At 32.4% G+C, this 20916-nt stretch overlaps 1 protein-coding gene across 1 annotated transcript; it reads left to right on the top strand.

Annotated features, from left to right (window-relative positions):
• The first annotated feature begins 15792 nt into the window (after positions 1 to 15792).
• Positions 15793 to 17613, top strand: LOC130933396 (phosphatidylinositol 4-kinase gamma 1-like). The gene has a single exon (XM_057862994.1). It carries the CDS (start codon positions 15996 to 15998, stop codon positions 17346 to 17348), a length of 1353 nt encoding a protein of 450 aa, XP_057718977.1. The 5' UTR covers positions 15793 to 15995; the 3' UTR covers positions 17349 to 17613.
• Positions 17614 to 20916: the final 3303 nt, after the last annotated feature.

Here is a 20916-nt window from a genome sequence, read left to right as displayed (position 1 = left end):
ATATTTGCCAAACATTAACTTTTCAAGATAAGAGACAATTCACTATCTCAACAAAAATTAGCTGGAAAAGATATAGCTTGTGTAGTTAGAGCATGAATATACAATAATGAAAGCTAAAGCAGCAAAAGATAAAAAGCTTCATGTTTTTTTTTTTTTAAAAAAAATAAATATGCACTCCAAACCATAAATATTCAAACTTTGCACCAGTCAGATCCACCTCATCCAACTAAAACATAACAACTGAAAGAAGAATAGCAAACACTAATGTTGCGAAGCAATTGATACATACCATTAATATAAAAGGAAACCAATTGGAGAATAAAGTGTACAAAATCCACTATCAGGTGTCAGAAATTCACAATTATGATTTCAACCATAGAATAAATTGATAAATGACTAAGTGGATAAAAAACTATATGGGAGAGAGAGCTTAATTTTTCTGAATCTAAAATCATTAGGAATTGTGGTGCAGAATTCTCTGTAATAAACAAAGAACTCAATTAAACAATGGCAACCCAATATTTTAAAGCAAAATTATATCCCTCAAAAAGAAAAAAACTTAAGTCATAATATATAGACAAATAAGTATCCAACTCTTTGAAAAGCAACTAAACAGGAGAAGGCACATCAACGAAAATGAAAAAGAAAAAAAGCATTGAACACTAAGTACAAAGGAAAAAAAGAGCATAGAACATTAAGTATAACGAAGTACTGAATCTTCTTACTCACGTAATTGCTCAAGGAATTTCCTATCAAATTTATCAGTCACATAAGCAAGTTTTTTGAGAACTTCATAGCCCTAAATCATTTAAGAAATATAAATAGTTATTTTTCTAGAAAACAGGATGCACAATGCACGCAATGCAAAATAGTTGATCTCTAAACTCTCATTATGTAGAATAATAGATTCTCATAAATGAAAGAGTCTAAGAAAGAACTATCTTAATTCTATAGGAACAGAGGATTTCGAAAGAAAAATTGTAAAATGGTTTAAATGCATATATTTGCCAAACATATAAATTTTTCAAGATAAAGAGACAAATCACCATCTCAACAAATCATAAATGTTCACTCCAAACCATAAATATTCAAACTTTGTGCCAGTCAAATCCACCTCATCGAACTAAAACATAACCACTGAAAGAAGAATATCAAATACTAATGTTGCGAAGCAATTGATACATATCATTAATCTAAAAAGGAAACAAACCAGAACGAAGTCACCCACACATAAAATAGTGTCCCATTTGTAATTCTTCAAATCTTATTAATAAACTGAATGGTAATGGAGGATCTGTTAATTTTATTAATAAGTTCAACTATGTCCTGTTTCAAGCATCTGCTCTCAAGTGAGGAAAAAGAAACTAAAGACGGTCAAATTCTGTGTTTTATTTGTTCTTCGTTCTGTTTTCTTTTCCTCCTTAAAAAATAGAATCTTGCTTATGTATGAATGAGATATCAAAAGATTTCTTGCATGCACACTAAAGAAAGCAATTTTTCTTCTTTTTTTTCCCCTTGATAATCTAGAATGATATACGGTTCCTTCATGAGGATATTTAAAGTCTTGGAACCATGCTTACTAACCAAATCAGATATAAAATATTTAGACAGGCATAATTAAAATGAATAATTAATGACAACATAATAGAACATACACAAAGTGACACCACTAAGGAATCTTATGGAAACTTACTCAGTTACTTGTTTATTCAAATTAATGTAGATATAGGTTTAATGTTCATTCTCATCAATCCATGTGAATGCAGAAAGGAACTTATCAACATCATCAAATTTACTATCAAACGATGTGCTCGAAATACTTCACATCAAAATAGAACCCAATCTCATACTAAAGCCTAAGAAAAAGATAACAAAAGAAAAATGGAGTTTCAAAAGGAGGGGTATTAAGAATCTTAGTCTATAATGTATTGGTAAAATAAGATTAAAGAGAAGTTATATGAAATGAAAATCAAGATTTTAAAATATGCTTAAAAAATATATTGAAAAATATAATAGCAATGTCTCTCTCAAATTAAAACAATATAAAACCACTATTAAAAAATAAAAAATAAAAAATAAACGCAATAACCCATCAATCAAATGCCAACTCCAAAAAGAAAGGAAGAAGACCGAAACAAAAGGAATTGCAACAAAGAAAGCAATAGAGTAAGGGATGCACAAAAGTGTATATATTCACCTGTTATTAATAAAGAAAGCAGTAGAATCAGGGATTGTAAGAAGTTAGAGTACCACAGATCTAAATGGGAGCTTGGAGATCCCATAAAGTTGGCTGTTGCAAGAAAATATGCCAGATCCTGGACTCCAAGAGTTCCACCTTCTTTTTTACCTGGAAAAAAAATTAAAGAAAGAAGCTAAATGTCTTAGCATGAAAAGCATGAAGATACATATTTATCATCTTGACCACCTTCTTTTAGAGAGGAACCAATAATGAGTGTTATTTATATAAGAATATCAATGAAATAAGATTATTTATTATTTATTATAATTTTTTATAATTAGTCGTCACTTAATAGTTAATAGTAAATTCTCAATATTTATGTATATGATAGCATAGCAAAACAGAATAACAGAACAACCATAAGCAATATTAGAAACAATAAACAATATAAAATCAATAGCAAAGTAGTTAAAGAACATATCTTTAAAAATAAATAGATAAATGTCTGAATTATATGTATATTATAACAGCAGTCATCCACAAAACGAAAAGATGAAGGTTTCATTGCTCTTTAGCAATTTGAAGGAAGAAACTGGTGGTTTATTCTTGGTAACTTAAGGTAAATCTTCTTGTTCATAGCTTGAATCCTGCTGAAATAACTAAATGACAAAAGAACAAACCAAAAAATACCGAACAAACCAACAAAATCTCATAAGTAAATGACAACTATCAGTAAATTAATTGGGAAAACAAATTACCACTTATTTGTGATTCCTTCTAGTAGTTTTCTTAGTGGAATTCTTCACACCCATGGATCTTGTCTTCATATTGCACTATGGAGAAGCCTTTGAAGCTTTGCTGTCTGGTAACGTTTCCATTTCTATTGTTAGTAAGTTCTGGTTGTTAGAAATCAGATCTCAAATAACTTTAGTAAAATCAACATGTCGAAAAGGAACTATAAATGAAACACTAAGCAAAAATATCTATCAAAATTCATAGAGAACCATGACCTCCACTATATGTGTGCTTGTACATCATGGGGTGAACCTGAAAAAAGAAAATAATGCACAATAAGAACATTTAAAAGAGAGAAACTGCAGAATCCAAACCCACCAATAATTGCTATTGCTAACACCATGACTCACACGACACTAAATGAGAAACCTCTTGTCTAGTAGATCCAATCATTTCAAAGGATTCTAAATCTCAAAATTTTAGTGTATTGTCTGCTGACCCTGCAATACAATTTGTGATATTCAAAAGCTTAAGAATAAACATTGAGACTTTCAATCTTTTAGCCATCAAGTCACAATTAAGTTAACCAAAATTAGAGGAAAAAAATATGTATAAATGCCAAGTCCACACAAATACATTTATGCTTAGTATGAAAAAGTTAATTTGCGAGTGGTCCATACATTTGCACTTTTTACGTTGGTGATATATGTTTGGGGCTGCATTGAAATAAAAAAATAAATTAGCTTCTTATTTAATTAGATCCTTATATAGAGAAGAGAATTTGCTATATCTAATAAGATATTTAGATAGTACATGTACTAAGATTGACATTAGTAAAAATCACAACGGCTAAGATCACAAAATTTATTTCAATTGCAAGGAGTATAACAATGTAACGAAGAGATCAAAACGAAGAGATCTTTCTTACATATTGCCATTGCTCACTCCCAAATACCGAACCGATCTCCGTATTTCTGCTGCATGCTCTACTGCTTCAATACCGGTTTTTATATAAGGCTCGGAAACTATCTCAAGCAAAGGTGCCCTGCTCTATTTAGATCCACCATTCAACCTATCATGAAAACACCAGAAACTTCAACACTATCTTATCATAGATATAGGTAGTTGAGCATATTATGTGTTTGATCTAACAATGAAATAACTAAAGGTAGTTGATGGATTGTCCAAATATAGATGTGTTTAAAAAATATGTAACTCAGTGCAATAGATGCACAACAAATAAAAATAATATATTAATTATTAAGCACTAAAGTTAGAAATAACTAAAGTTCCAAAAAGGAAGAAAAAAGGATTGCCTATAAGTAATTTTAACAGTGAGTAAAATCAAGACATTTATCAAATTCCATGATCAAAACTCAAAAGGGAGATACCAAACCATGTTTCACAAACAGTAGCCGATTTGATTTTGCGGTGGAATACTACAGCTCCCAGTATTAGAGAGCGAGAGCAAGAATGATGAGAAGAAAAAATTGGAAAATATAATTTGTGCGGATAATGAAAATAAACATATACAAATGATTTTTTTTCAAATTAATTTTCAATTCAAAATTTAAATTTTCAAACAATAAAATTTGTAGATTAAGCAAATAATAATCATTTACATAATTTATCTAATTAATTAATTAAAACAAAAAAATAACAACCATGCAAATCTGTTCTGAACGCCGATTAGATCTCACGGTTCTGTTCTGGTCGTCGCTGCTGTGCTCTCACTACATGTGCTCCCTATGGCCGCGACTCACTACTTTCCAGCTATATGCTTTCTTCCGCCGCTTCCTCCTCCGTATCCATCACCACACATCGATGATTACCACGAACTCCACCTCACCGACGGCGACCACCACGCCATACCATCGTCCACCACCATAGCAATTGGCTCCTCATCCACTGCCGTAACCCTACCACCACCGCTGGCGTTGCTCCACCGCGACGACTCCCCTGAAAGTTAGAGCCATCAGGTACAATGACATCCTCTGCCTTGGTGAGTACATAAACTTTCTCCATCTCCAATTTAGATTAGGAATAGGAAGAAAAAACGAACGGAAAAAGGGAAAAAAAAGGAGGAACGGATGATGAAGGAGAAGAATCGATGAAGAAGAGGAGGAAGAGAGAAGAAAGGAAACAGAGGACGGAGAACGCAGATGATGGAAAATTGGGAATGAATTTCCTTTTTAATTGATTTTGAATTCGAAATTTGAAATTTTAGGGTGTGTACACGTAAAGAAAGCTGTAAAGGATGATGAGAAAAGTAGGCACGATGTTCAGAAGAGTAGTAAAATGAGGATGATTTGATCATGGGTGTTATTGTAATAATGATCATACATAAAAAATTTAAAAAAATCTAGAGGATGCCACGTAGCATATTCCACTACTGAATAAACATTCTTTTAAAGGATTGTTATAGGATTAGGTAATTAATAATTTTTTTAAATAATATAAATAATCATCAATTAAATAAAAATATATTAAACTTTTAAATATTTAAATTTTAATATTAGAATAATTATCTATATATCTAATAAAATAAACATCTAATATATTTATTGTTTATATTATTTTATATTTTCATCTTCTACCTATACTTTTTTATAAAATAATTGTGTACATTGTATTTTGTCGGAAATTAATTATAATAGGGGATGGGATACCACCTGTGATTAGCACGTATATGGACTATATAGGGGATTGAGAACGGTATAGTGTCAGCTTGGATATAATTGGACCGTTCGCTTTGAAGGAAAAGAAATCCGACAGTCCAAATTGGGTGCATAAATTACACCCACGGATTTGAAGTTAAGTCTCACTTTGATTTTTATTATTGTCAGTTACACTAATTTAGTACATAATTTTTCAATTAATATAATTTGATCTTTTAAATTTTAAAAAAATCATTAATATAATTTTTTGTATATTTTTTTGTCATTAGAGTACAACAACGTAAATAATATAGTTTAAATTTGTCATGTTAGATATATTAAAATAACATCATATACATTTTGGTACTAAATAAGACATTAAACGATGAAGTGATCAAATAGTAGGGGTATAACATTTTAGTATTGTTCAAACTATCAAACGACGTCGTTTAATATATTCTTTAGCGTTAAAACGCATACGACGTCATTTTAACGTGCCTAGCGTGGTAAGGCTCGAGCCACGTCACTAACGATGTTGAGCTCTAGTGACAGAAAATACATGAAGGACTACATTAATGTAGTTTTTTAAATCTAAGGATCAGATTGTAACAATTGAGAAGTCAATGACTAAATAAGTGTAACTCACCAATCTCAAAGACCAAAGTGGAGTTTAACTCCTTTGATTTGTTGGTACAGACCGCGTATCGCACGTGCAGCAATGGTGAAGCAGAGAACATTGCTTAACATTGCTTAAACGGTGCAAGGCTTGAGCCACGTCACTAACGGCATTAAGCTCGAATGATAGAAAATACATGAAGAATTACATTAGTGTAATTTTTTAAATATGAGGATCAGATTGTAACAATTGAGAAGTCAATGACTAAATCAATGTAACTCACCAATCTCAAAGACCAAAATGGAATTTAACTCCTTTGATTTGTTGACACAGACCGCGTATCGCACGTGCAACAATGGTGAAGCGGAGAACGTTGCTTAACATTGCTTAAATCATTGGCTCCTCTCTTTTGTATCTTGTATTGCTTTTGTGTGTTGTGTGTTGTTGTAGTCCAATTAGAAGAAGAGACTAGTTGAGAGTTGAGAATTGAGAGTATAAGTGATTTTTTTTTTGAAGAAAAGGAGATGTCTATAATAAAGAAAGATGTTGATAATTTATTTCAATCATCCTAATTATTTAAATTTTATTTTATATTTTTATTATTTAGTTACAATAATTTTAGTACTAATGTCTTTTTTTTTTGAACAAGTAGTACTAATGTCATTTCTTACCAATGTTTATACTATTTAAACGAAAGTGTTATAGTGTGTAATGTGTTATAATGTTTTTGTTATTTTGTTTGGGTAGTTTTATTAATTATCATGGTTTTGAAAATTGGATTGGACTGGTCAGTCCGATTGGTTCAACTGTTAATCGGACATCTTTACAGTTTGGTTCAACTTATAAAATTGCTAACTATAAAACTATCTGAAAATTGTTGAACCGAACAATCGAACTGAATCGAGACCCGGCTGATTTTTCTAAAACAGTGTCGTTTTGCGTTTTGTATAAAAACAAAAAGGGGAAAGCCTTCAGCATTCAGTCTCCTTCTCCTCCCAAACTTTCTCTCAAACAAAAACCAAAATCCTAGCAGTAGCCTCTACTGCCGTGTCAAGGAGGGAGACACTGCAGCCGTTCGTCGCACCATCGTCGTTCTTGAGCTCTCCAACCTCTGTTCACTCCAACTCCTCTCAACTCCCACTCTCTCAAATGAAGCTATCTTCCCCCAAAAAGAAACCCTAGCTTATAGTAACTTTCACCGCCGTTCGTCGTGCTCAGGAGCTTTCGTCCTCGTCTGGTCATCGTCGTTGTGTTCCAAGTCTCCAACTCCTCTCCTCATTCACCAATCGCAGCTTCTTCCTCGTTTTTCACGTTCGTCGTCTGGTTTACCTTTGCTCAGCCGGGCTTCTACCGCCATCCATCGTCGTGCTTGTCGCCTAGTCACCGTCGTCTGTCGCGCTCAACCACTTTCCCTCATACTCTGCCCAGCTCAATCGAAGAAGGCAATGGCTTCTCTGCTCACTGCTAGTGCTTATTCTTCTTTTTGTTTTTATTTTTTTTATAAATTATATTGATTATTGAACGATTGATTGACTATTGAATGTTTAATTGATTATTGATTAGCTATACTCACTACTGTTGTGATGTATTATACTGTTTTGTGTCTTCTTCACTGTTGTGCTGTGTATTTTGTGTTCTGTTATGCCGTGTTTCATTGTTCAATTAAATTTTTTTCTGAGAACCTAGCTTTGCCATGCTTGATAAATTTTGCCAATTATGCATTTCTTGAAATTGGTATGCTTCTGTAAATTCTAACTAGTGTCCTTCATGTATCTGATTTCAACAATTTGAGTTGTTTATGAAGCATAGTTCACTGTTATTGCAAATGATTTAGGAACACTTTTAAGGAGTGTATAAAGCAGATTACTTACTGTGTTTGGAGCTGTGTATTGACTAAATTGATTAATTTGTTATTTTGGTAAAGGATACAAAAGATAGTGAAATCACTTAGTGAAATTAAGTTCTATTATGATTATTTATAGGAAATATATATCTGGTATATCAGTTGAGATTAATTTTGTTAAAAAAGAGTCTTAGGATGAGTCTTGAATATATATGTGTAGAGTCTTGATATGTGTGTGTGCGCACGCAAATTCAATAGCATTGTTAATATGTTCATTTTCTAAATAGCAATTACACAGTATTCTAGCATTCCAAGTTTTCCTTTCTTTTTGGTTCTTCGTTTTGTTTCTTTTAGCAGAGCTTGTTCATAATCATCCACCAAGATCACTTTAGGCCATGTTAAAATTGTGAAACTATTACTTATTAATTATAATCAGTCTTATGTTTATTCTTATTAATCTTTATTAATTTTTGTGCTAACAATTTTGTTAAAATTGTGCATAAATTATGACTGTCTTAATAATATAATGAGTATTATATTGTTATTAATTGATAAAATGAAAGGTTATTTAACCTTTGAATTTATACTTTGACAAGATTTAAGATTTTGGTTGATGTAGTATTTTAAATTGGAATGATAATTTAAAGTTTATATTAGACTTTAATTTGTTTTAGTGTATTTATTTATATTTCATTTATTATCTTATTATAAAACGGTTATTATAGTTGAACCAATTGTATCAATAAACTAGTGACTAGAGTGGTTTGATAACCGGTCTGGTTTTTAGAACCTTGTTAATTATATTACTTAGTATATTATTAGAAATTAAAATTATTTTTAGGTAATTTTAATAATAATAAAATTAGTTAGTGTGTTAATGAAAATTTATTTTTTTGGGACAATTTTAATAAATATTATTATGTTAATGGAAATTAGAATTATTTTTTTTGGATAATTCTAATAATAATTGTTCTGAAGGTTATCTGAAATTGGGTTGCTTTGAGCCTGAACGCGAGGTACAAACCCCTTTTGGGGAGACATCCACTAGTGTCGAGGTATTGCCGTCCAAGTTCCTTGTGAGGAGGTGGGAGATGATATTTGCAAGGGACTCCGATGTTTAAGTTAGTAAGAGTTTTAGGCAGATTTTTGGTAGATTTGATTTGAATTATACTTATGAGTGTCAGAGTATTTATAACTGTAGAAATAATAACCACCTTTTGAAGTTGTTCCACCTTGGATGGTGGGTTTGTTACTCCCTTTTGTTAGAGAGTTTGTTGAGATATCCTTTTTGGATGAGGAGGAGAGATTATAAGAGTTAGTTACTGATTCGGGTAAGTAGGACAAATGACAGCATCATCGAGTCCGACCTTTACGTTGTCAAGTGGGAGCCGTTGAGGCCTTTTTATGCTAATTGGGCTTTACTTGTCTTGGGCCTAGCTATATTTTAGGTCAGGATATGAATAGTGCCCCTGCATAAGGCACCGAGCTTTTATCAGAGATCGAGCTAACCATTTTATGACATCAGTTTTATCACATCGGGAAAACCGCCTATTGAGGAGTTTAGGTCGGGTACTCGACATGATTTCTTGAATCTGAAATGTTGCATTTATTCATGATTATTGGCACGTTTCTTTATGGTTACTTTGGTAACCGTGTATGTCATAAATGAGAGAATCATTTTACCATTTTGTCCCTTGGGTTTTATAAATAATCAACCCCCTTTTCTCGTTCTTTTTTTTTACTTCTTCTGAAACATTTTCACTTCACTCTTCCTCAAAGCTTTTTGCTTTCTTCGTTGCAGCCCTTTTAAGATTTCTTCATCTTGAAATTCTGCTTCAAATCTTCACTCGCACTTTCTTAAGAAGTTTTGGAACGTTGGTGTGTTTGCTGTTACGTGCGCTTCTTGTTCTCGCATTCATCCAGGGGTTGGCTTTCCCTTTTTCGCTTTGTTTTCTGCATCCTTGTGTTTTGTTGTGCTTTTTGTACCATTGTTTTTGTTGTTTGTGAAGAGGTGACAATGATTTTTTGTTGATATTATTTCGTGATTGTTTGGTGCTTCTGCATTTTTTTTTGTCTTTTTTTGAAGAAGTTTATTCCTTTGCTATAAATTTGTATGTTGAATGGTGTCTGCTTTGTGGTGCCCCCCAAATGGTGCCATTCTATCCAAATGGTGCCAAATGGTGTCTGCATTGTTGAAGACGAACAACCTCTTGTGACTTTATTTGAATGTTTCTGTTGTGTTGCTTGGATTGTCGACTTGTGGTGATAGTTTTTTCTTTTGTTGTATTGTAAGTATAGTTTTATGTCTCGATTCGTAGTTCTCAGCATGTCGTCTAAGGTTTCGTTTGACTTAGATTTGGTAGATATTACTTTTCTTTCTGCTGTCTCCCTAGTTGATAATGAATATGCTGAAACCTTTCGTAGACAACATAGGATGTGTAGAAATCAGGAAGATGAAAATAAGTATGAGATAGTAGTTGCTGATCCTGAGGAGAAAATCTTCTTTTCCCGACTTGACAAGTCGGAATGCCATTTCATTTATATGTATAAGTTCTTTTTCACTAGGTTAGGAGTGAGCCTCCCTTTCACCAATTTTGAATATGAAATTTTAGACTTTGTAAAGTTATCCTTTCTCATCATTTACCAAATTTTCCAACTCGACGATATATCGGGCGATATGCTCAGTAGTGTAGACTCTCTGACTTGACTTGCAAATTTTGTTATTATTTTAGGGTTCTTCACACCCCTTGGCACTTCTGCCATCTGCACAACAGCAGGGAATGTAGAGACAAAATATATTTGATTCATAAAACACATATTAATATCGACCTATTAAGAACATTTTTGACAATCCTAATTACTTGATAATGTTCTTCTCACTAATTAACACGAATCCTATCCAATACATCATCTGCATTTTGATCGCGTCAAACCAATGAGGAACATTCTCATCTAAGTTCACATTATCAATTCATATCTCTAGGGTTATTCTCTAAATCCTCAAGATTCACACCTAAATTCTGACGTCCACCCTGATCATAATCATAACTCGAGCAATTCGTTCAATTTGTCTAGTCAAACGCTCAAACTTTGTTTCATGATCAGCCATCATTAGATTCAAGATAGTAGTCATCTATTGAGTCAACAAATTGACCAAGTAATGATGACTCTCATCGACATGTTGTCAAAATACAGCCATTGAACTAGGATTATTTGACGTCGATCTCACCTGATAATCTCAAGAAAACTTAGGATAATATAGAGGTGGTTAATTATTAACGCTTCTGGTGCACTACCAAATCTAATTGGAGACACGTAACCACTCATATAGGTGTGGTATAACCTAGAGAAAGGCCAAAAGAAGGCCACCTGCAGTTTTTGGCAATTGCGATTATGTTGGAGAAATTTTTGGACACGGGTAACGCCCATTATTCCCGACGAGAGGATTACTAACCGCCGCGTTATTTCTAAAGTCATTGCCTGGATTTTGGATACTCCCTTCTGTATGTGACGTTAATTCTACAAAAGTTTGTGTAATTACTATGGGGACATTATCAGTTGCAGATGACCCAACATTGCTCTTCAAAATTTCATCAGCCATATTTATAATTCTGTCACTTTGAAGTTGCATAAACTTGATCATTAAATCTTTTGACACACTTACTAAACTGTCCCTCGGGCGTGCCAATTTGTTATGCAGATTTTTAGCAAATCTTGGTTGGTTTGTATCTAATAATCTAGGAGCAAAACATAATCCTCTTTGCGAGTATCAATTTTCAAATATGCAATTTTTTGAACAAATACAGAAGGGAAAAAAACCTGAAATGTAAAGAAAGATTAAATGGCTTGAATTGAAAATACAAAAAGCAGAGTAAATGACTTTAAATTTAAAGAAAGCAATAAAATGCCTTCGACATAATAAAAACATGGAAGGAATCCTATAGAAAAGAGACTCGAGAAAAACTCATAAAGTTGATGGAATATGAGTGTGCGTGAGTATTTTTTGAAAACGAATTCCAACCATTGTTTCTTCTAGAACTTGTATATTTATAAGCTTCTCCAACCAATCAAATTTTACCACATATTTCATATGCAAAACTTAAAAAGTAACCGTTCCGTCAGATACATGTATTATAACTGTCTTCAATTGTCTTGACCATTGATCCTAACACTATTTTAGATGTGCTGCTTTGCTTCGACAACCTCGTCGACTAGATACCTTTCTCTTATCAACAACCTTATTTCGACAAACAAAACTTATCGGATATAATCTTTGACGTCAATTGTACCACCTTTAATTTATAATTTATTTTATTTTATTCGACTAACAATACTATTATAAAAAAATTAATTATATATCTATTGCAGATTTTATTATTCTACTATAATATATTTGATTATTCTAGTAAATGGTAACTGATTATTTAGTTAAAAAAATGAATTGATATGTATAAATATACATAAATATATATAATAATTAATTTAATAATTGATTTTTATTGTATATATAATATTTTTTAAAAACTAAATTATCTAATGACATTCTTGTTTAAATAGTCATTTTAGTATATAAAAATAATTACTTTTTAAAAAATAAGTCACTAAATTAATTATTATATATTTATGTATAAATATATATTTTAATTTATATTTAATATATATTTTATATGTTAATATTAATTTTTATTAACAAAAATTTGATGACTAATTTTTATTATACACTTAGCATGATTGATAGTGTGATACACATTTTATCTTGTAAATATTCAACGTGTATGTGAAACTAAAAACATTAAACCAAATCCATGGCGGTTTCGACGCAACAAATCAAGAGCAAAACTCCAGGAGAAACAAATAAAAAACAGTGTGTGGCATTAGAAAACTTTTTAAGGAGCAAAGACTAATAAAAGATTGATATTATAGTTAGGTGATTTTGAAGAATGCTAATTTTGATACAGTTAACCACATCCTATTCTTTTGGTCATGGCAGGTGTCACATTGCGATATCGCCACGAACCAAATTATATAGTAGACGGTTACAGTTTAACGAAGGTTAGTCAATACTAAAATAAAAGATTTTGATATTATAGTTTGGTGATTTTGAAGAATGCTAATTTTGTATGCAGAAACATGCATGCCAAGTGTTGGAGTGGTGCCAAAAATAGTAACGTGGAAAAGGGAAAGAAAGATAGATGGAGAAAGAGGTCACAAGAAAAGGGAAAAGGGTGGTTACGGGGGGTGGGTGTGTGAAGGATTTGTGTGTTTAAAGGGGGTGAGGGAAGATTTAAATTAGTTTTGGGAGTGGGAGTGGAAGTGAGAAGTAGTGGAGTTTTATTTCGATATTACTCCGGTGTGACGCTTTGATTTCTCTCGCGCTCCCGTTGCTTCTCATTTCCCTGAATACCTTTACAAGTGTTCAGGGTATGATAATACATATCATCATTTCAACATCTTCGCTATATATATGTTTTTCTTTTTGTGTTTTTGTTTTGTTTGATTCCTGGTAGAACAAGTTCCCATCCATCATGTGAAAAATTAAAGATTATTGGTGATCTTTATTTTTCTTGGGTGGTTTAATTTGGTGGTTTCTCGTCGTTGTTTATGATCTCAATATGAAAAGTTCTATCAATTCGTAGTTTGTTGATACAAAAATATTGAAACATTGAATTCGAAATATGTAAAAAGTGAATTTTATCTTTACTTTGTTTTTCTTCTTCTTTTTGCGGGGATGTGCATGTTTGTGCGTAACGTTGTTGCTTTATTGCTATCCATGCGTGCATATGTCATTGATTCATCTCTGAAGATCATAGTCGATAATGGAGGCCTCCTATATTTCGAGATAGTTGTAAATAGTGATTGTCTTACAATTTTTGTTCATAGCATGATGACATGGTGTATTGTGTTTATGATTGCTCATTTCAAACAATGTTGTGTGCACAATATATTCTGAAATTGCATTGTGTATTGTGTGAATATTATATGATCTATGGTTCAAAAAATTGTAGCAAATCATGTGCAGAGAAGCGAGAGATGCATGTACTTGGATTTTCTCTGTACGTACGTATTTTCATTCCATATTAAAATATATGATGATTATTAATGAATGTGGGACATGTATATACATATATATACTTGTTCATTTTTATCTAAACATTGTTGTTTACATTGTGGTTGGAAAATTTGTAGGTTATAAGGGATTCGAGAAAAAAATGCGCAGAAATTAGCCTGCTTTTCTGATATTATTTGCTATCCAAAGTTTAAGCGATGAGTGCCATTTGGTTTTCACCCCCTTTAAGGTAAATATTTAAGTAAAAATTCACCTGCAGTTGTTTTTATCTGAAATTGATAATTGAGAATCGTTAGATGATAATTAACTCAAATTTATTAAATTATCTAACAATTTTTATATGTCAACTTCACATAAAGACAAATGCGTATGAATTTTCACCAAATATTTATTATTTATTAAAAAATTTGATTGTGTATTTATTCCGTCTCTTGCTTGTACGATAAAAACAGATAAGATATATCATACAATAATATTACCAAAATTAAAAAAAAAAGTCAAAATTTATCTTATTTAATATTTATTAATTATTTTAAATAAAATAAATTTCGATAATTTTATAATTTTTTTATCAAATATTTCTATATATCATAATAGATTTTAAGGATATACAATTGTTCTCTCAGGTTTATCATAAATCTTGTTTGTTTCGCCTCTTATGTTTTTTGGAGGGGGAGTTGCCCTTTCTATGATATTAAAGTAAATTTGCAAATGAAGAAAGAGTATAATACAAGACAAATTTTTTAGTGCCTTTAATTTTGTTGTCGAAATATCTAAATTTTGTTTCTTTTTATGATTTTGGAAATATTGACAATGTAAACTTACTACTTTATATTTGAAAATATTATAGTTAGGTCTTTTTTGGGGGCAAATTCGGCAGCTCATTTTTGGCATCATCAACACTAACAAAATATAAATACTAGACTAATATCTGAGATTGAGGCTATATATGTAAAATATAAAAAAAATGCATAAATACAAAGGTTGTTTGAGATATAAAAAGTCTAAACATATATGATGAATTTAAATTTAGTGTCTGTCAATATTATTTTTAATATGTAGTTAAGAATTTTAATTTTAATGTATTATAGTATAAAATTATTTATATAATTATTAAATTATATATATATTTAGATAATTTTTTAAATAGAGTTTAAAAATTAATTATAAACAAATTCTTATTTATATATGAAAAATATTAGAAGATCATCAGAATGTATTGTTTTTTGTCATCACTTAACTATCAATTCAATTTTTTGGTCTAGTTCCTTTAATATAGTAATACAATAATATACTTTATTCTATAATTTTAAACATCGATAGCTAACTGATAGCCAAAAACAATAAATTCTATGCCCTATCATTTTTTTTATATATATTTATGCATGCATGTATGCTTTATGTCAAAATTAATGCAAAATGAATACAAATTATATCAATTTTATACGTGTATATGTGAATACATTCTATGACTAGTTGAATGAGTTTAAATAAAGATAGAAATTCATATTATTTTTGTATTAAGTTAATAATTAAAAATATTAAATGATAATTTAATCAAAATTTTTTAAAGTTTTTTAATGATTTCAACTATCAATTTTATATATGAAAACCAGTGCAGTCGAGTTTCCAATGAAAAACATACAAAGGGGTATTTGTTTGATTATGAGAGAAGAGGAAATGCACCAATTAAAGAGTTGTGTTGCTTTTTGTATTGTTGCAGATGCGATGATTGCCTTGGGAAAAATGAACATTTAGGGGATCTTGATGTATGTTAGTTGCTTGGTGAGAAGAAAATTGGCCCCTGGAATGCACCACCATTATCATTCTTGCGCTGCAAGCAATAATAATAATAACAACAACAATAATAATTTCTCATCTGGAAGAGATTGTTCAAAATGGCTGTAGCCATTAACCAACACCACGGATTTAAGCCATTCAGCAGGTCCCAGAGATGCAAGCTCCAATCCTTCAGTCACCTTGATCAGACCATTTTGGAACTCAATCGAGCTACTCTTTCCCACCACTCCTTTAAACAAAAACAAAAACTACAACAACAACAACAACATACTCACCTTCTTGAATCTGAAGAAGCTGACATCATCCATCGCAGCTTCTCCACTCCATGCCTCCCCTTAACCACTTTATCATCCGGGGAAGACCTCCCTTCCTCCTCGCATCCAAGAATCGAGATTGTTCGCGGCACCGGGGCTCCGGTCCACGCTCTGGTAGTCGAGGTCGCAATTGCCATGGCCTCCGGTCTTCACCCGAAACCACTCCCAAACGGTCTTGGCGGTGCCTACCTCTTCTGCAATCCAATCAGCGGCAAAAACATCGCCGTAGCAAAGCCCGTCGACGAAGAGCCCTTAGCCTTAAACAACCCAAAGGACCTGGGCTCTCAATTGCCGGGCCAGCCGGGCCTCAAGACTTCAATTCGCATCGGCGAGGCTGCTACCCGTGAGCTTGCTGCATATCTCCTCGATCACGGCTCCTTCGCTGCTGTACCTCCAACAGCCCTCGTCAAATTCTCTCACGCTTCTTTCTTCGCCAACGACGCGCCTAAACTCGCGTCGCTTCAACGCTTCATCGGTCACGCTTTCGATGCCGGCGAGTTGGGACCTTCTCTCTACTCTGTTTCCTCTGTTCACCAGATCGGAATCTTGGACATTCGCCTTCTCAACCTTGATAGACACGCCGGCAACATGCTTGTTATGAATCATGGCTTCGTTCCTGGTGTTGCTGCTCATCTTGTTCCCATTGACCATGGCTTCTGCCTCCCTGAGTGGCTTGACGATCCTTACTTTGAGTGGCTCCATTGGCCACAGGCTTCTACACCTTTCTCCAACTCAGAACTTGATTACATCTCGAAACTCGATCCGTTTAAGGACGCTCAGATTCTAAGATCAGAGCTTCCTCTGTTGAGGGAGTCCTCAATTAGGGTTCTTGTTGTTTGCACCATTTTCTTGAAGCATGCTGCAGCTGCAGGGCTTTGCCTCACCGACATAGGGTTACTGATGACGAGGGAGTTTTGTGGCGGCAAAGAAACACCGAGCGAGTTAGAGACAATTTGCTCACAGGTTAAGGCCAGTGTTCCTCTTGATGTTCCCAACAATAATAACGAAGAAGAAGAAGGGAGTAGTTGCGAGATTAGTGGCATTTCCTTTGGAGACATGAGGAAAGGTGAATGGGAATCTTTTCTGGAGATTTTCGATAAGGTTTTGTGTGGTGTGTTTGGAAACAAGCAAGTTTAAAATTATTTGGAACATCATAATGTGGAGATCATTGATGAGAGTTAGTAGATATATATGAAAAAAAAAATTAAAGCAAGAGAACAATCACTGTCGCTTTGTAATTGTACACTAATGTTGAGAAGAATATTCATAGATTAGGGTTGTAGATATAAAAGAGATGGACTTCTAATATGGCAAAAAGGGATGGAATAGGGATTGGTGAGGTGCTAATTAGTTTTATGCCATCCATTCCGTTCTGCAAACTTTTTTTTTTCTTTATTTCTTTTCATCCAGTTCTCCAATTTCTCCTTCTTTAATTTGTCAAAATATCAGTTGTACATTATCTAAGTGATTTTTTTTTCTTAACATGTGATTATATATATGTAAACTTTATTTTATTTTGGGGATTCAAATTGTAAATGGGATGTATTTATTTTGGTTACTCTTTCTAAAGAGTCTATTTGATGTTGATTATCTACTACATTCTTGTTGCACAATGTACATTGTCTTAAACTTTTATTTTTATAATTTCTTGTATATTAAATAAGACTTGACATCTGGTCTATTGTAAGCAACGTAAATAGGGTTTACTATCCAAAATTAAAATGCTAATTAGATTAAGATGCATGCATTATGCGAACTTATGAAATATAAGAATAATTTTTAAACATATGAAATTAAATAACAGTCTTTAATTTGTTTATTATAATGTTAAAGTTAGACGATAAGATAGCTTAAAAGGGTTTATAATAATGAGAGTAAAATTTTTAATATCAACAATATAAACTCACTTTAGTAATCTAGTCCCTTTGCTGTTATTGCAATGTATTTTCTTTTGGCTTTTGAGATCGATCGAGAGCCTACAAACAACGGATCGGATATAGAATAAGGAAGATTCTATTAACTTTAAAATATCATTTAAATTAAATATACTACATTAACTACAATATTATAATTTCATCTAAATATAAATTCAAGAATCAAATAATAATAAGAAAATAAAAAATATTTTATGTATTATAATAAAAAGAATAAATGAATGCTAATATATTTTTTTACAGTTGACAATTTAGAATCCAGGATAAACAAACATTCATTTAAAATTAGATAAAAATGCTTATGAAGAACTTTTATATGATATCATTAGTTTTTTTATAATTCTGCTTTTTTATAATTCTCCATCTACAGATTATTATATATTGATGGTTATCTGTGGTTAAGAAAAGGGAAGGAGTTGAATCTTAGCTTCATTTTCTTGTGATGAATATTATTTTTTGCTTTTTCAAAAAAACTTAGAAGATATTTTTGCTTTTGTCTCGTGATGAGTTGAGAGACATTTTATTTTTGTCTCCTAAGTAACAGAACCAAAAGTGAAGTAGAGAGAAGAAGTGACACACAGATGTATCCTAGTTCAACTATCTAGTGCAATGTAGCCTATATCCAGTCTCCATCACAATTATGATGGTCTCCATCACAATTATGATGGAATTTTACTAACTTTTCCAACACATTACATACACCAATATTTTCCTAGGATCTACCTGATGGGTAGAAAGATGCTGGTTAAGAATCTCTGATAAAAGTAGCGTTGCAAGTACAGTCTTAACCGACGAAGATTCCACTATCAATTTAGAATATGTCACAATTAAAAATAAATAATCGTGAGTAGAATTTCGGGTCGTTTTCCAAAGAGTTGGCACAATGATGTAAATTATTGGTCAGAAATTTTCTGGATATTTTTGAGGTTGAGAACAGAAAAATGAATAACTAGAAATTAAAGCAACGAATGAATAATAAGAGGTGTTATGTAATTGAAATAAAAGGCATTGATTAGGAGAGAAAATTGGAGTTTCTATCCTTATTGTTTTTTCCAAGTACAATTATAAAGGTTCATTGCTCCCACTTAGTTATCCTCTAACAACTGAAGGAAAGTCAAGTGGCTTCACTAACTCTAGCTCACAAGTCCTAATCACTCCATGGGGAATGACTAGAGTTGGTGAGAAGTGAGCTAGCCAGCAATGTCCAATTAAGATTAATACTTGAGGATCACAACTTAAGGACCCCAATTAATCAATCTCTAAGCCAAGTTGGAATGTCTACTCTATTAACATGAATAATATTTTCATAAAAACATAATAGGAGTAAATAAAAGACATGATAATTGTGAAAAATTAGTTAAATAAAAAATGGCACGAACAATAATTAAGCATAATCAAACAAGTACTAAAATTAAATGTAAAAATTATTCAATGCATTAATAGATTTAAAAATAACAAGATCCAAACATGAATTCAGAGCAATCAAATGGAAAAACAAAAGTAATAGAAGTAATGGAGAAGAAAACTGTAAAAATGATGACTCCAATTGAAGGTATTAGCAGCTCTCTGTAGATCCAATTCAAAAAACTAAGAACATCAAAAACCCTAGGAGAAGTAGTGTTTCTCTCTCTAGAATTCAAAACTAAAACTAAACTAAAGTGAAAATTGAAGTGTGTCCAGTCCCAGCTCCACCCTTGCCTCTCGTCTGTGTTTTCGGGTTTGAAACTGGATCTAAATCAGCCCAAAAATTACCTCAGCGAGTTCTGTTAAGTTCAGCACGTGAAGTTCTGTCACGCGTACGCGTCGGCCATGCGTACGCATCGCTGAACTTATGCGCTGGTCATGCGTATGCATCAGTCATGCGTATGCGTCGCTGTAAGATGCTCCAAATCACGTGCATCCGTCAGTCATGCGTGCGCGTCGCTCCTCGGTTCTCAGGTCTTTAGTTTCTTGTGTTTCTTCCACTTTGACATGCCTCATCTTCATCCTTTAAGCTATTTATGCCCTGTAAACCTGAAAACACTTCACAAACACATTACGACATCGAATGGTAACAAAGGAGAATTAAGATTCAACACTTTTAAACTATAGGAAGCATGTTTTCAATCATAACATAAGATTAGGAAGGAAATAAAAAACATGCAATTTACATGAATAAGTGTGAAAATAGTTGACAAAATCCACTCAATTCAGTCTAAAATATATCATAAAATAGTAGTTTATCACTACCCAATCCTATCTGGGACAAATCCAGATTCTAACCCAATCTAAATTTGATTAGACCTCAATCTAGCTTTCAACAGCAAAGTGCTAACCCATCTTGCAAGCAAATTCTCACAAGATCATGACTCAAAATAGAAAGATGTACAAAGAAAATCTGAAATATCTGATGACTTTTTCTCAAAGTTTAACTCATTGTCTTTTACCTCTCATTGGCTTTTTCTTACAAACTTCACCATGTTTGCCTTTTTCAATGAGACTCAAATAGATTCAACTGAGAAAACGAAATATTAAATGAACAACATGAAGGAGAAGAACTCAACAAGCTTAGGAAGATATGAGAACCAAACTCTCTGCTTTGTTCTTACTCTCTTACCTTCAACCCTTGGCCGTTCACGCTTATTATAGAATAGTGAAGTTTCCAAGGTTGAAGTTAGTTCAAGGTTCACAATGTCTTCTTCACCTTCACAGAGCTTGCAGCAGCTTCGTTGGTTAGAAAAGAGAAATCCAAATCTGTTGTATGCAACTTGCCCAATCTCTCTCATCCTTTT

This window comes from Arachis stenosperma, chromosome 6 (genome assembly GCF_014773155.1).
Source record: "Arachis stenosperma cultivar V10309 chromosome 6, arast.V10309.gnm1.PFL2, whole genome shotgun sequence".
Lineage (NCBI taxonomy): Eukaryota > Viridiplantae > Streptophyta > Magnoliopsida > Fabales > Fabaceae > Arachis > Arachis stenosperma.
The sequence above is the reverse complement of the archived record's forward strand: the minus strand, read 5'-3'. Positions and strand labels throughout refer to the sequence as shown.

Coding starts and splice junctions, on each gene's coding strand:
- LOC130933396 (XM_057862994.1), top strand. CDS start 15,996: ATGGCTGTAGCCATTAACCAACACCACGGATTTAAGCCATTCAGCAGG.